The sequence below is a fragment of the Austrofundulus limnaeus genome, unplaced genomic scaffold (assembly GCF_001266775.1).
Source record: "Austrofundulus limnaeus strain Quisiro unplaced genomic scaffold, Austrofundulus_limnaeus-1.0 Scaffold17, whole genome shotgun sequence".
NCBI lineage: Eukaryota > Metazoa > Chordata > Actinopteri > Cyprinodontiformes > Rivulidae > Austrofundulus > Austrofundulus limnaeus.
Window position 1 is genome coordinate 3,483,811 of NW_013952419.1, and position 15,457 is coordinate 3,499,267.

Consider the following 15,457-nt stretch of genomic DNA (forward strand, 5'->3'; position numbering starts at 1 on the left):
GGGGAAAGGGAGGTCTGGGCCTCCCTTCTGAAGCTGCTGCCCCCGCGACCCGACCCCGGATAGGCGGAAGAAAATGGATGGATGGATGGATGTCCTGCTGGAGTGTGACATGATTTGTTTGTGTACAAACAGAATTCATCAGAATTATATATATACACACACACTTCTCATTCAACCACAATTAAATTCACTCTATCTAAGAGGCACAATTTAAATAGATAGTATTTATTTTTTACAATAACAAGCTGGAATGAAAACAAGCAAAAATTAAATAAAAGTAACGACTTTCTACTTCTGGCCTTTTTAAAAATGTAAGGAGTAGAAAAGTACAGATAATTGTGTGAAAATGTAAGAAGTAGAAGCAAAAAGTAGGCTGAAAAATAATTACTCAAGTAAAGTACTGATATCCAAAAATTCTACTTAAGTACAGTAACAAAGTATTTGTACTTAGTTACTTTACAATTCTGATTTTCATGTTGGCTAAGGTTGTTTAGCTACTTGAATTAGGTTGACTGCAAAGATAATTAGCTGTAGATGTGTATCCAGTAATTACTTTCTGAATGTTTCACAGTAATCTGCCCAATAGTTGGAAATATTTTGCAATGGCACAGAGAAAAAAACACTCACACACACTGGTAAAAACATAAATGCTCTGCCCTCACCTTAGGAAGTGAGTAATAATGAAGAAGGTACTCAGAATATCACACCCCTCCCTCCTTAATGTGAGTATTATCAGCCTTTTATTTTATTATTTTAATCTATGTTCCTTTACGGCACATGTCCAGCCCATTCTGACTCCCAACTTGTCACATATGATGCTTTTCCAAGGTTCCCTCTGCGTCCGGTTTTGACGCGTCGGGTACGCCCCTAGCATCAGTTATTAACGAGATGGGGCAGAATCTGTTGTCAAAATTTCAGAAAGTGTAGAAAATGCGCAAAAACTAATCGTCCCAAAGCCTAAAATTACTTTTATTTGCTCTAGACCAGAGATTCTTGGGCCGCAAGCGCCACCTTGAGGGCCTCAAAAGAACAACAGTTTTTAACTTTGGGCCGCAGAGGGCCGTGGGACTGCACTGATTTTGAATAAGGTGCAATACACTTTCTCACCACTAGTAGCAGTAGTGCGCCACTCAGATGTTTAACAACTTTCTTAATATGTAGAAGAAGAAACTAACCTGCCGAGTATGCAAACCTATTTTAATTGAAAAGTAGAAGCAAAAATGAAGGTAACCCATCGAAAAACACCAAAGTTTTACACTAATATGAAGTGCAGCTTCTGTTTTTACTATGCATTATTTTAAAAGTTCAAAACATTATCAAATACAGTTGGAGATACAACTATATTTTAATTTGCACTTTAAATTCATTTTTGTAGTTTGTTTTTAAACATTTTGAATGTATTTTAAAGAAAATTTAAACTTGTCAAAAAGCTGTTGTTACTGTTATTGTTTGTCACTAATATGAAGAGCAGCTTCTGGTTGCAAAAGTTTAAAAAGGCTATATTTTCATTTGTACTTTATCAAATTTATTTTTATAGTTTTTTTTTATTTGAAACATTAAATTTTTTTTAACTTATACATCCATACATTGGTAATGTGTGACTAGGCCTCGTGCCACTTTATGTGCGACAAATCAGGCCCCGAGGTCAAAAAGGTTAAGAACCCCTGCTCTAGACATCCTGTCCCTGACCCTACTACCTAAAATTAACCATCAACTCTGATCCCTAAAATTAACCATTTTTAGAAAGTGTAGGAAATTAACATCAACTACGTGTCCCACACCCTAAAATTACCTAATATTCGCCCTAGACATCCTATCCCTGACAACACTACCTAAAATTAATCATGAATCCTGACCCCCAATATTAACCACGGACCCCAACTCAAAGACCCCTATATTTTGCATCCTGATGAGTCAAAACGGATGCCAAGGAAACCTGGAAATGCCTGGTGTGTCAACTGACGCAAAGGGGTTACCCGATGTGTCAAAATAAGACGCAGAGGGAACCTTGGAAAAATGTCAGTATGTGTAAATGGTGTAGATCTACGGGGTTCTGCATTATTTATTTCACGTTCAGTCAGTTGTACACATAGTACTTTTCAGTGTTTACAAGAGGACATGTTAAAACACTGTTCTATGCAGGAAGTACCACGTAGAGCTCAGTTATTGTTTGTTAGCGGTGCTCAGCTGTAGCAATGAGACGAGGAACGAGATGTTTTGTGTTTAGTTGAAGGTAAACAAGAAACATTGACGTTAACCCTTTGAGGAACATCTTAATGCTCATGTGGCCCTCAGTGGAAATGAGTTTGACACTCGTGCTTTAAGATATCTTTAAAAAAGTATGAACATAGATTGTTACAAGAGTCAAATAATCCCTTTCCTGAACAACACCCACTCAGAGAGGTATAAAGTTGATGTTACGGTTTAGTGAATTATAAGTAGAAGTAAAACTGCAAAACTAGGGACATCATGTAATTCTCAGGATGACCTGCAGAGGAGCCACAGCGCGTGTGTGTACAATGAAGGAAGGAGTGAGTGTGACGAGCAGAACATGCATAAGAAACAGAAACATGCAAAGCTGCAGCTCACCAGAGAGTTACGGAGCACAGGCTGGCCTGATTCACATAAAGAGACAATTAAAGTCTAATCTCCAAGGAGGAGCAACACAGCCGAGAATCGCTGCAGGCCTAATCCTGTCTGCAATTTATGTTTACGCTGCTGCTGTGATATTGCTCGATACCGACGATATGATAAGAGAAATTTCCTCAAAAAAAAAAAAAAAAAAGATTATGTTTACCCGTAAGCTGTAAAAGCACAACACCAAGATTCTCACTCTATATAAAGGAAGCAGCACCAGAGCAAACTGCAAACGTTACACAAAGTAACAGCTACACTCATTTTTTGAGTTGCAAGTTGAAAATTATAAACACAAACACACACCCTGACCAAGCTCATGGGATTCCACACATTCTGAGCAGAGGCCTGGGCATGCCAGCTGCTGGAATGTGACACACACACACATGCATACACACATGTAATCGCATATGTACTTAGATGAATAAATCAAATATGATTTGTACTGAATACCTCAGTTCTGAGAGGATTATAAGGCCCTATAATTAAAATCCTAGAATTGAGATGACAAATGCATCAGTTAGTTGAGATATTTAGTGTCAGTGAGAAAGAAATTCAGTAAAACAGCTAAATCTGGTTACGGCTTTGGTGACATTTGGGGGCAATTTTCAGACAAAAATCCTACCTTTGGGGACAACTGGTGCATTTGGGGACAAAATTGGAGTCCCCATTTGGTTTAAATGCCATTGGTGGGTTGGGGTTGGCTTTAGGACCAAAGTGTGAATTGAGTTTAGGTTAGTTTAGGGTCAGGTAGGTACCTGTGAGGTTAGCCTTAGGGTTTGTGGTYAGGGTTAGGCTGTAGAAATGTAATGGAAGTCAATGGAATGTCCCCAATTGGAAAAATGTGCAAACTTGTGTGAGTTCAGCAGTTTTCCTTAAAATATGTGCCAAGCAAATTTAAAAATTTGCTTCGGAAATTTCTGCAGAGGTTCACCCAAGCAACTAGAAATCATATAATTTAAGGCTAARCATGACGTTTACTGCAAAACTATATCCAAACAGTCATTTGGGATAACAACTTTTTCAAAAAGAAAATGAGATTAGAGGGAGCGAGCATTCTGAAATTAGACTGTGAATAAATTTATGTTCATAACAAAAAAAAGGTTGTCCAGTGAATAAATATTATCTCATTATTTACTGTATAAAAACATACCCAGATTAAACGAAAGACATTTGTACACAACTGCACATGTTCTTGAGAATAATGAACGTTTTAAAAAGTGTTTGGTATTTCTGAAGTGTTTACAAAATAGGGGGAAAAGGGTTAACAAAAAACATGACTCTGACTTGTGGATTATGTGAACTGTTCCATAAAAGTAAACTGATTAAATCCGTGTTAATCTCTGTTTGTATAAATTGAAGCACATTAACAATTAGATAGCTAAACTTACATTTTTAGCCAAATGCACAAGTTCTTGTGGCACATATTCAGGAGAGCATGCTGTCGAATGAGCGTAACTTGCTGCATGTGGTTAGTTTATATTAGTTGCTATAATAACACTGAGTTTGTGGTTTTGCATATATTTTGTTTGCTTACAAACCACAGGTTTAATTCATTCAGGCTGCTGTTACAGCCATCAATCAGTGTCTTCAGTAAACAATGTCTTACATTTATCTTTGACGAGATTGAAACATTTTTTGTGACAAGCTTAACCCAACTTCATTAGTATTTGCAATACCTTCTCTCAACCAGCTAATGATACAATTTATATTTTCAATTTTTAAGGCCCACAAAAACACATTACCTTTAAACATCCAAGTAAATTTTGTTAAGAGAAAGAGTTGTTATAAACTGAAAGGGACAGAGATATTTGTAAAACCCAAATTCAGAACTAGTTTGAAGGAGCAGTGTACTTTAATTCAAGGAATAAAACTATGAGATAATTTGGGGAGTGATGTAACAAATGCAGGATCATTGTGTACATTTAAGAAAATGATCAAAGTTGGATTGTTAAAGAAATATGAAACAGTATAAGGTGTATCTATGTAAATTGTTGTTCTGGAGCGATTAGATGTTCTTGTCTTTTGTTTTGTTAATAACATACTTTTTGTTGTACTTATTCTAGAAAAAAGTGGCAGATATAAGATTTTTTCTTCTCTCTGCTGCCTTTCATTTCATTTTATTTGTGATTTTGATATATATATAATTTTTCTTTTTATATGTTCCTTTTGATTGTATATTGTATATAAAATGATTTATTTTATCAATGAAATGAATAAAGAATTGAAACAGAAATTGAAACTCAATTTTTAAACTAAAAAGCTGGTGTATGATGGCTCTTATTCCACCAGACTCTTACTAAAAAGACCAGATTTATATAAACAACTATACGCATTCACACTCATCCTTATGGTCAGTCTTGGACAGCGAAAAAAAATAGGAAAATAACCACAACAATTACACAAAAAGGTCTTTGAACCATCTGCCCTAGGTTTACAAATATTTTTGACCAAAATGCTGAAAGTCTTTGWGTTTGAGAAGCTGAAACTATTGTTTTTGATTCTTTTTAACCAACAATTTAAATTTTTTTTAGAATATACCAAGTTAATAAAATGACCCAAAACTAACCATGACTGGTACGAGTCCATATTTGGCTGCTGCCAGCTTAATCTCAAAAACACACATTGAAACAGTGTGTGAGTAAACAGCTATACACAACTTTGAAACAACCTGTTTGAGCTTCAGGGTTCACACAGTAGTGACTTCTTGACCCAGCTGCCATGCAGTGGATAAAGTCCTGAAAACTATGTCTGTGGTGGGAAAGTTTTCATGCCAGGCATACCTGTCTTCCACACATCAACGCCTCTGTCATAAAGACGCAAAACAATATTCGATTTCATGGCGTTCTTTGTGTCGACAGTCTGACCTTTACAACTTTTTTTTGCTCAGATATCAAGAAGCCACTGTTARTTTTCCATGAAAGACATATTTGTGCAGGTGGTGCTTCGCTACACAGGCACCGCTTTGCCCCAGATACCCCAAATTTCCYCTTTCATCATTCACTATACGCCTAATTTTCTCTTGTCTTTTGAGGTTTAACTAAATCCCACAGGAAAAAAAAAAGACAACCACACCTTTCTGCACCACCTACACTAATGAGCTTAATTATCTTCAATTTGCATTAAGACTTCTCTATTAAAACCTTTCTCACATCATTTTTAAAGGAGAACTCATCTTTAAACTTTTAATATTCATTATAATAATTCCTCCTTTTACCACTACTAGACACAACTGAAGTAATGTAATCATTTCATGAAAGCGAAAAAGGCTTTTTTTATTTTTTTTACTTTAAAGTGTTGCAAAACTAGAGAGAAACACTGATCTCTTTGTCCCTTCAGTGATGCTACGGAGATTTTTGCTGAAGGAGACAAAAACAGGGACCCGGTTGTACAGATCATCCAGCCCCTTAAAGGTTACAAAGTCAGACGCTGCTACTCCTTCCTGTTCAGTCGCAACATGTGTGCAACTATTATAGCGACCTTTTTAAAGAAGAAACATTTAAATGTTTTTCTGGTTGCTTAATCTAGCTGGTAAAATTGTCTGCATTTACTAATGGATATAACAACTGAATGACTCGTTGCCAGTTATATTATGTGATGAAAGGCTGCTCTGTCTGTTGGCATTCTCTCACATCTGGAAGTGTTTGAATGGGAGACRCTCAGAAGTGAAGGTAAGCTGAGGAACAACCGTTGGTTTGCACCGCATCTGAAGCTCGAGCTCTTTCCGTTGACTGAGGGTTTTCTCAAAACACAACAAACTTTTCAAAGTGTCTACAAGAGCCACAAATACAGACACTTCTCTGAGGAAGAGAGGGTCTAGAAAGGTTGGAATAAACCTGTTTTTTGTTCAAATTCTTTGCTGGGGGAAAAAAAACTTGTACATTCACATTCCAGTTGGTGAGCTGTTTATGTTAAAGTGAGTTTTTCTACAATTTCCTGTTTCAAAGGGGCCTTAGGCWCAATGAGTAGTGTTGTGTTCATTCTAATGTGCTTAAAAACAAACAAACAAGATGTCCAGAATGGGCCTCCGCCTACCTCGAAAGATCCTCGATCGCTTTTTGGATCTGGGCTGGATCTTTGAAAACCTCCCAGTGAAGTCACTGGGGTTGAACATGTCCACTGGCAGAGAGGCGATGCGCCGCATGACTATCTCATCCTGGCCTTGCCTCTGGTTCTGGACTTCCTGGTTTACGCTCTTAGACCGGCCATTACAGTGATTGGATGGCACACCTTCAGCCTGGAGGCTGGCAGAGCTCCTTACATCCTCYGCAGACATATCTCTGTTATTGACTCCACAAGCCGCAGGAGTTTAACCCACTTCCAGAAGTCGATATTCCAAAGGAAGCCCTCTTCAGAGCTTGTAAACAGAGCCTACATGGTTCAGCGGAAGGTTCAGCAGGAGGGAAACGACACAAAAGTTTGTAAAAAAAAAAAGGCAAAGGGGAAAAAAAGGTGTTTCAGGCAGTAAAATCTGTCTTCACAGCCTTTTTTTCCTTTTTGTCCACATCTTGGTATCCGGTTTCCTCTCTGTCGTTCTTCTCTTTATGTTGAGTTCATTCAATCCAGAGACGGTGAGCTCATTGCCTTGTTGTTAAAAAGATCTCCAGAGAATTCARGTTCTTCTCTAAGCAGTCGCGTTCCCCCGCTCCTGTGTTTGAGATTTTTTTTAAAAGGTCTGTCAAGTGTCTTCTTTCAGTTCAGAGGCAGTTTRATTCTTTCAAGATGTTTGACTCTCGTCACACGCCTCAGCTTCTGCTCTAAATTGCTCTTTGGTTGTTTCCCTCTCGTCTTTGTCAGTCTTCTGAGGCACAGCTGTGTTTCCTCGCTCTCAGGTGGTGAGCAAGGGRGGGATCCAGTTCCAGGAATGCTGCTTGATTGGGTGGTTTGGGAAATTTGGGTGGGTCTTCTACTCCCTGTCCTAGTCATGGACCTTGTAGTAAATGTTGCTTTTCTTTTGCCTCCTTTCCCTTACTATACTCTACTGGGTAAAGAGAAAATTTGTTCTGTTTCTACTGTGTCCTTTCTTTCACTCTAGCTTCACTTCAGAAGCGAAGCCGGATAGATAAGAATGCATGTGCTTAATTCATGCAGCCAGAACATGGTGAATGTGGGTGTGAGTAGAAGCCTAAGATCTTGTCCTCACTGGTTTAGGCTGTTCAGCCAGTTACAGTAACCTCAACATGTTAATGGTGTTGGATTACTGAGGGAAGACACACCCATCCACAGTGGGGCAAACAGAGCCAACACAAACAGGAAGAGTTCTCGAAGCAGTCACAACATTTTTCTCTCTGCTTTCAGTTTTCATTAGTTGATGCGCGTTGGAGATAAATGTGAAACAGTACGGCCAGTGTGATCCCTGTCCAGCTAAACAAATACAAATTTGAATACTCATCTGATCAGCTGGTTTTCACAAACCTGAAAACATCTGCATGTAGGGATAGCAACAATATGACACTGTAATCCTAAACCTTTTTTTGTTTTTTTTTAAAGACTAAGAATAAACCCAAACTTCTACAAATGCAAATGTATCTTATGGACTTGGTACAGGAAGTGAAATGCTCTCTTTTGGTCTGTTATGGTAATTACATATGGTCATGTCATGCTGTAATCAGGCAATTTTTAACTCCTCCCTCTTCGAAACAAACTTTGATTCAAGACAAACAATAAAGTGGTGGCGTTTTTATATCTGTCCAGTCACTGGAATTGTTTTTGACATTCCATGGGTTCTCTTCAAATCACATTATGTGTTTAACTCCTGTTTGCTGTGGGGTAGTTAGCATCTCTCAGGAGATATCTACCCTGAGGGGACTTCCTGCTGTTTGTGTTACTATTGTCATGGCATCAGTTCCACAGGGTGCCTCACCCAGGAGCTCATGTGTGGGTGCAAAACAACAAAACCCTTACATTTTCTGTCAGTAGATTGCAACAAAACTTTAATCATTTTAACTACTGACCTGAAAAATGATGTACTAGGTTGTGGTTTTCTTTATGTGTAGTCATGCATCTTTTAGACTTGGATTTTGAACTTTGGTTATGAGCAGATTGTGGTCCTGATCCAGATATTAGACTGAAAGCTGAATCCTACTTCTCCTCTTCCTCTGCATCTTTTTGTGATGTAGGAGTGGGCTTTCTATCCCATAAATCAGAGCTTTTTTTATATACTGTAAATAATGTATACTGAAGTTTTTAGTTTCTAGTATCTACTTCCATTGCATATACAGCACTGACATATTGATGTATTTTAAAAGAATCTTGTGGTAACTGATGTCAGACTGAAAGGTGTCCCATTTTACAGTTAGCCTGCTGCGATAAGCAATAAATCAGTTCCGAGTGATAAATTATCTTTGAATGTCTTCCTTCAACTCATTGAACGTACTGAATTATTATTTTTATTGCTTATACATCGATCTTGGTGAAAAATTAATGCAAGACTGGATGGAAATAAATCTTGACATTGCAGAAGCTTATCGAAGCTTAGGCCAGGCCGTGTATTTGGCTCGTTTTTTAAATCTGAATTTAACRTCATAATATCAAATAGTTTGCTTCATCAAATAATTCTATGGACTGTCTATTTCAAGAAGAGTACAGCTTATCACTTTTATGTATCGTCACAAATATCAAAGAACGAATAGTTTGTAGTGATTTAAGTCATTTGTTACGTTTGTTTATCATTGGTCAGACACTTCATATAATTTTCTGTTTGTAATTCTTGAAACTGCCTGAAGAAGGTCTAATGACGAAAACGTTTTGAAAATTTTCTGAAATTTTAGACAGGGAGTGTCTTTATTCTTCTTTGGATGTAATCGTCCTCTGTGAAACCTTTACAACTTGAACTTCCTTAACACCATCTGGTGATCGTCTTTTTGTCATGCAGAATCAGATAATGGACTCTCGCCCACTCACTACTATGCCTGTAACACGCCTAACATATTAAATTCAACTAGTTGTTTTGTAGGTAAACCCAACTTTAGCCCTGACCTGAAATGACTGACTGAACATTTAAAGCATACAGCAGGAGGACAGTAGATGCTACTATCCAATGAGATGTTCAGGAAAAAAAGTTTAAAAACTTAGCGTGACCTGTTTTATGCTAGCATCGTTTACAATACTCTCTTAATATTTTAACAGGCTTGAATAAATTTGTGACAAAGTCTTCCTTGTGTTTATATTTCCACTTTTCTTTACTTTAGTGTAAATTCACTCAGGTAAGAGAAATAAAAACATTATCATGTCAAATAAACAAAAAAAGTAACAGGAGCTAATATCTACTTTTAACATCAAAAATGCAGAAAACTTTATTTTAGAAGTGAGATATATAGATGTTGTTTTATCAAACAACTGTCAAGGAAGTACTTAATGGTAAAAGCAAAAAGAAAATGGCACAATGCCAATGACAGTTAGAGCAGAGCACCTTCCTTCCTTTATTAAAGTATAATAACAATACCACAAGGTATTAAGACTCACTCTCACACATCGCTTTTGTAAAAACAAAACAACCAATTACCTAATCCTCACTGGGAGTATCTAGGAAGGATGATTCTAGAGTTAAGACGGTAGTTTGGACAATAAAAATAATTCTTTTTGGTCTGTAYGTAATATTCAGATTATTCTGGTTGGTCCTGTTTTAAACGCAGATAATGGAGAAAAATATGGACTTCTCTCTGGTTTTCTGACAAGCTCTTCTGGTTTGTTGTCCTCTTGTTTGTTTGCTTGACTTGATTGGTTGGTTGGTTGTGTTTAGACGTGCAGGTCACACGTTGTCTCCAATTCACACACACAAATGTTAACCTATCTATTCCTTTGTCTGAGCCAGTTTTCACTCTGTGATGTAACATAGTCTCTCCTTCTTGATGTTTGAAGRAATAAAAACTTTGAAGCTGAAACAGATAGTTTAGATCTCTCTGAGTGCGGTAAGAACTAAAGTTTGTTTTTCAAAATTAGTTTTTGTAAAGAGCAAAGATAATCGATCAAACTTTTTCCAGAGAACTACCACTTCAAGATATCAGAAATATCAGCTTCCATTTCAGAAAATACAGATGAGAAYAGGTTTTTGACTGGCACAATGAAAAAAAAATCGAAATCTGTTTGATCAACCTGGGGTTGAATTTCCTCGTGTCTACATCCTGATAGGTGCTTAATTTTAATAAAATTAGCAGCATTTGATACATGACTATAATCCAATAATTATCAGTAGTATTGTTTCAATCGGTACCAACACATCTATCCATGTCTGCAGTGCTTTCTGTCAAATATGCAACAAATACATAATTTAGTGTAATTATCTTTTTTTTTACTTTAACCCTATGAGAGAAAAATAGATAAGCATAAATAAGCCAAAGCATACATAAATTATGAGCCATTATCTTTTATCCACTGTGCAAATTAACTTTGGTTGACTGGACAACTTAAAACACCCAAACAGACAAAGACACAAAACCCACAGGGTGACAGCCTGTTTTTATCCTGAAATACAACAATATCCCAACAATGGTTACAACATCCCTCCATAAAATTTATGCCTCTTGGTTTTTTGAGTAATGTTTCCTTTAATTCCACCGATGTCTGGTGGTTTGGTCTTATGTTAACAACCGAGCAAACGGCAATGTGACCCGGCAAGAGGAGATATGGAGCCTGAGCTAAAACAGAGGGACAAAGCGGTGCCATCCAGTCTAACTTCCAGTTTAAAATATAAATCTATTTCCTCTCCCTCAAAGATATGGTCTCAGCCAAAGAAAGCAACAAGGAATGTGCCACGATCACTTATTGATGCTTCTTTATTATCTTCAAAAATGTGCATTTCTTCATTTCCTTGTTTCTCAGTTCCTGTCTTTTTACTTCACAGATTTGTTTGTGGATCAGAAAACCCAAACCCCAGAATTTTTTAACAGCAAGAGTTGTTAACAGGATTAAAAATACAAGCGCCAGCTATTTCTTATCTTTAATACACCTCTAGGTGAACCACTTTTTCTATATATCGTCAACATTTTTCGTTCCTCTGTCTCTCAAATTGGTCACGTTAACTGTTGCCCAGACCGGCCCTGGATTCTGAGCAACCCGGTCGAACAGGAGAGCTCAGGGGATAAACACGTTTACTTTAGGCTTAAACACTGAAGCAAGACTCCAGCTCGAGAGTTCACTGGGATAAAAGACTAAATTAATGACAGCTGTGTGTCTACTGAGTTTTTCTAAAAACAATTCAGGTTGGTTTTTCCTAGAACACATGATCACTTGAGCAAATGTCCAACACTAACACAATGAATATTTGTTGGCTTTGGGAGTAAAATCCCATGCCAAGAACAAATAACCTTCTGTTCACGAGTCTTTAATCAGATAATAACACTGATAACAAAGTGACAAAATAATATTTACTGTTGAAATGTAGAAGAAAATAAAACAAATGAACCACAAAACTGTGATAAAGCACTGCTGATGYTGAGCTTGGGCCTATATACAAATATTACTGTGATCTTATGTTCAATGAGTTAGACAGGTTACTTATTGGGTAAAAACGACCAAATGTTAATAACTACAAATAGTATTGATAATTACAACAGACTACTGTCATTCAATGCTTTTCCCCTCATTAACAAACATATTACTGGCTCTCCAATGGTGCCCCCTTGAGCCCATTAAAGGCATGAAATTTGTGCTCTTTTTATAAATTAGATTTTTTACTTGTTTGTTTAGTTGTTTATTTGTTCCTTTGTAATAAAAAGCACCCAAGTTTCAAAAGTGAGCAAGTCAAACGAGAGCCTTTTAAAGTGAATTGTTCAAAAATACAAATAAATATGTATAAGCATAGCCTGTTGTCCTTTATGTACATAGTTTTGTACATCCTCTCTCCTTGAGTTGACTAACGCATCCTTAAACATCCTCACATGAAATACCAAAGGAATAATAATAAAAAACAACATGCCCTAAAATATCTGAAGTTTCTAACCAAACACATAAAACTCTTTCCCCTGATTAAAAGTTGACATATTTGTGCCTGAGCTCAGCTCAAACAGGATTAATTTAGAGAATAAGCCGCTAGTCTGCAAAGCTGAACCAAATAATACACTGTGGGCACGTCAAAGTCAGAGCAGTGATGGGAAGGAATGTGTGTGGGCGGGTGATGGTGGTAACAAGATGGGGTACGTGTGTACTTTTGTGTATTCGACAAAAATCAGCAGGTTATGTAAGTATGTGGGAGTGAGGTGCCAAGAGGTATGGGAACAAAAACAGCGAGGAGAGGTGGATACTTCAACAGCTGTTGAAGGTTCCCCCTGTCAAGGGAGTGGTGGGGTCACTACTTTTTTTAATGGAGCTCAGTGCTTTTTTTACACTGAGTCATTTGTTCACAGGCATGTAGAAATCACAAGAATTTTTTCTGAGGGGCCATTGCTTTGTCTTACTTTGATATCCTCCTGCTGTAAGAAGTCATTAAAAATAAAATTCAAACAGGAGTAGACAAACTTATGGACATTTTTTTAGTTAAGTTTGTTCATTTCTTTAAAAAACAACATAAATTCAACATACAGCAAAAATACAAATCATAAATTAAATGAAAGGTAGCAGAAGAAGAAAAAAGTCTTATTATATCTGCCCCTTTTTCTCAAATAAATAAGTTCAATCAAAAATAATCTTTGGTTTACAAAAAAGAAAAGAAAAAAAAGAAAAGTTTAACTCCTTGAACAATAATTCATACATTTACATATTTCTCCACACAATTAACTTTTATCATTCCCTTAAATATACACATTGATCTGGCATTTTTAATGTCATCTTCCAGATTATTCCATCATTGTGGCTGTCACACCTGATAAAGTAGGATAAATATAAGTGCTTTGATTGCAGACAAGTAATTTCCTTTCTTAATTAAATCATCCTGAGAAGCTTGTTTAACTTCTGATTTGATTATTTGCTTTTTATTAAAATAAAAGAAAAAAATCAAAAACTATATATTCAGAAGATTTTATCAGTTTGCCTAAAAACAGCTTGATTTAAAAGAATAAAACAACTTTTGGGATTGGAAAGAACAAGCATGGTTGAGGAAACTAACTCTCCTCATCAGTGAAACAACTCTTACTGCTGGAATGCCAAGAATGTTTTAAATGCTCATTTAAAGGATTATATGGGTTAAGAAAATGCCCTGTGTCTAAAAACAAGATATACTGTGAAATGTATGGGTAGTGATGGTAAAATTTGTGTTTTTGGAGGTTTACTGAGGTACAGTAACCAAGTAACTTTATTATACTGGACTATACCAGCTAGGGGTGCACTGATTTCCTTCATTTAGGGATACGATCGGTGGAAAATATTGGCTTCTCATCTACCTCCACAAAGGTCTGAAAATTAGCTGTACTTTGCTGTGAACACTACCTAATGTCCAGTTAAAACAAGTTTGTATTGTTTCAAGGGTGTTGTTTGTTGTTTTTCAATAAAATAAAATTGAAACACTGAAAATGTTGTGTCCTTATAATACCTGACAGTGTCAGATATTTWAAAAAAATTGGTATGGGCCGGTCAGGCCTTTTAAAGATCTGTGATCGGTCAGAAAACTGCAATTAGTGCACTCCTAATACCAGCGTGTGGAAAAGAAATAATTTTTTTTGACCTTGTATACATGTTTGCTCGCTGTGGTTACCCATGACGCTGATAGATAAAAAACTCCCATGTAAATTGTTTTATTTTTAGATAAAAGTACAGTAACACTCTTTAAAGCGAATATTCAACCTTCCTCAAATTGGAACATTCAATCACGGATAAGAGACGTAACGAACAAGAGAAACAAAATGAAATGGATCTAAAACACAAAAGTCTTGGACTTTTTGAAGAAAGGCATATTGTCATCTTATGATGAGAAGCTTTGGTTGTTTTGGTCAAACTTTGTGACTGACGATACTGACCTCAAGCAAAATTGTGACAGCTCACACTATTTATGTTCTACTACCATCTAAAGTTATAATTCTTTTTTCTTTGTTTGTTTGTTTGTTTGTTTTTCAAAAAATGACAGAGTTAGACTTATTTTTGAGTTTGGCTAATGTTAGTTTGCTGTGACAACCACCTTGAAAAGTTTACTCCAAAAGTTAATCAGTAGTAGTACATCTTCTGGGAGTTTGAATTACGCCGTGTTTCACACGATATTTTGCTAAGAGACCAACAAAGCTGATGCCAACAGGTTATGTGTCAGTTTTAAGCAAAGATGTCAAGCATTCAGTTATTGCTCAAAGCATGTGCTGAGGCTGAATCTCAGCTACTACCACACCAAGATTTACCACTAAATCTGCCAAACTGACAGAATTATAGCCAATTTGTGTTTTTTAAATTCATTGGCTGTGGCAACCATCTTAAAGTGGATTGAATCCAAATGTTATAGATGCACATCCAGGGATTACTATCTGAATTTCATTTACAGCTGAGCAGTTCTTTATATGATATAGTAATAGAGACACGCAGGCAAAAACATGATCCTTACCCTTTCATTAGCAAGTTATAAAGAGCAAATTGAGGAGAAAAACAGCCAGCTGTAGAAAATCGAAGACGTTCACATCAGTGCTGCTGAATATATCTGGAAAAAGGTGACTGTGTGTGAATATTACATGCTCACTCACTGGATTTCTCCATCTAAAACCCTAAAACATTCCAGCACTTTTAGAAACTTGGACAGTTCTTTCAGTCCTTCACACTGTCTAAAGTCCTGAAACATTCCAGCACTTTTAGGACCATGGACAGTTCTTTCAGTCCTTCACACTGTCTAAAGTCCTGAAACATTCCAGCACTTTCAGGACCATGGACAGTTCTTTCAGTCCTTCACACTGTCTAATGTCCTGAAACATGGTAA

General features: G+C 36.7%; 1 protein-coding gene across 5 annotated transcripts in view; it reads right to left on the minus strand.

The window, feature by feature from the left end:
• fryb (furry homolog b (Drosophila)) overlaps positions 1-15,457 on the minus strand; it is a gene marked incomplete in the record, with an annotated part of 75,711 nt that overhangs the window by 56,793 nt on the left and 3,461 nt on the right. For 4 of the 5 annotated variants that reach the window (XM_014003322.1, XM_014003320.1, XM_014003321.1 and 1 more), the window contains 1 exon segment: positions 6,670-7,408. In XM_014003322.1, coding sequence (XP_013858776.1) covers positions 6,670-6,910 — 241 coding nt within the window. 5 annotated transcript variants of the gene reach the window in all.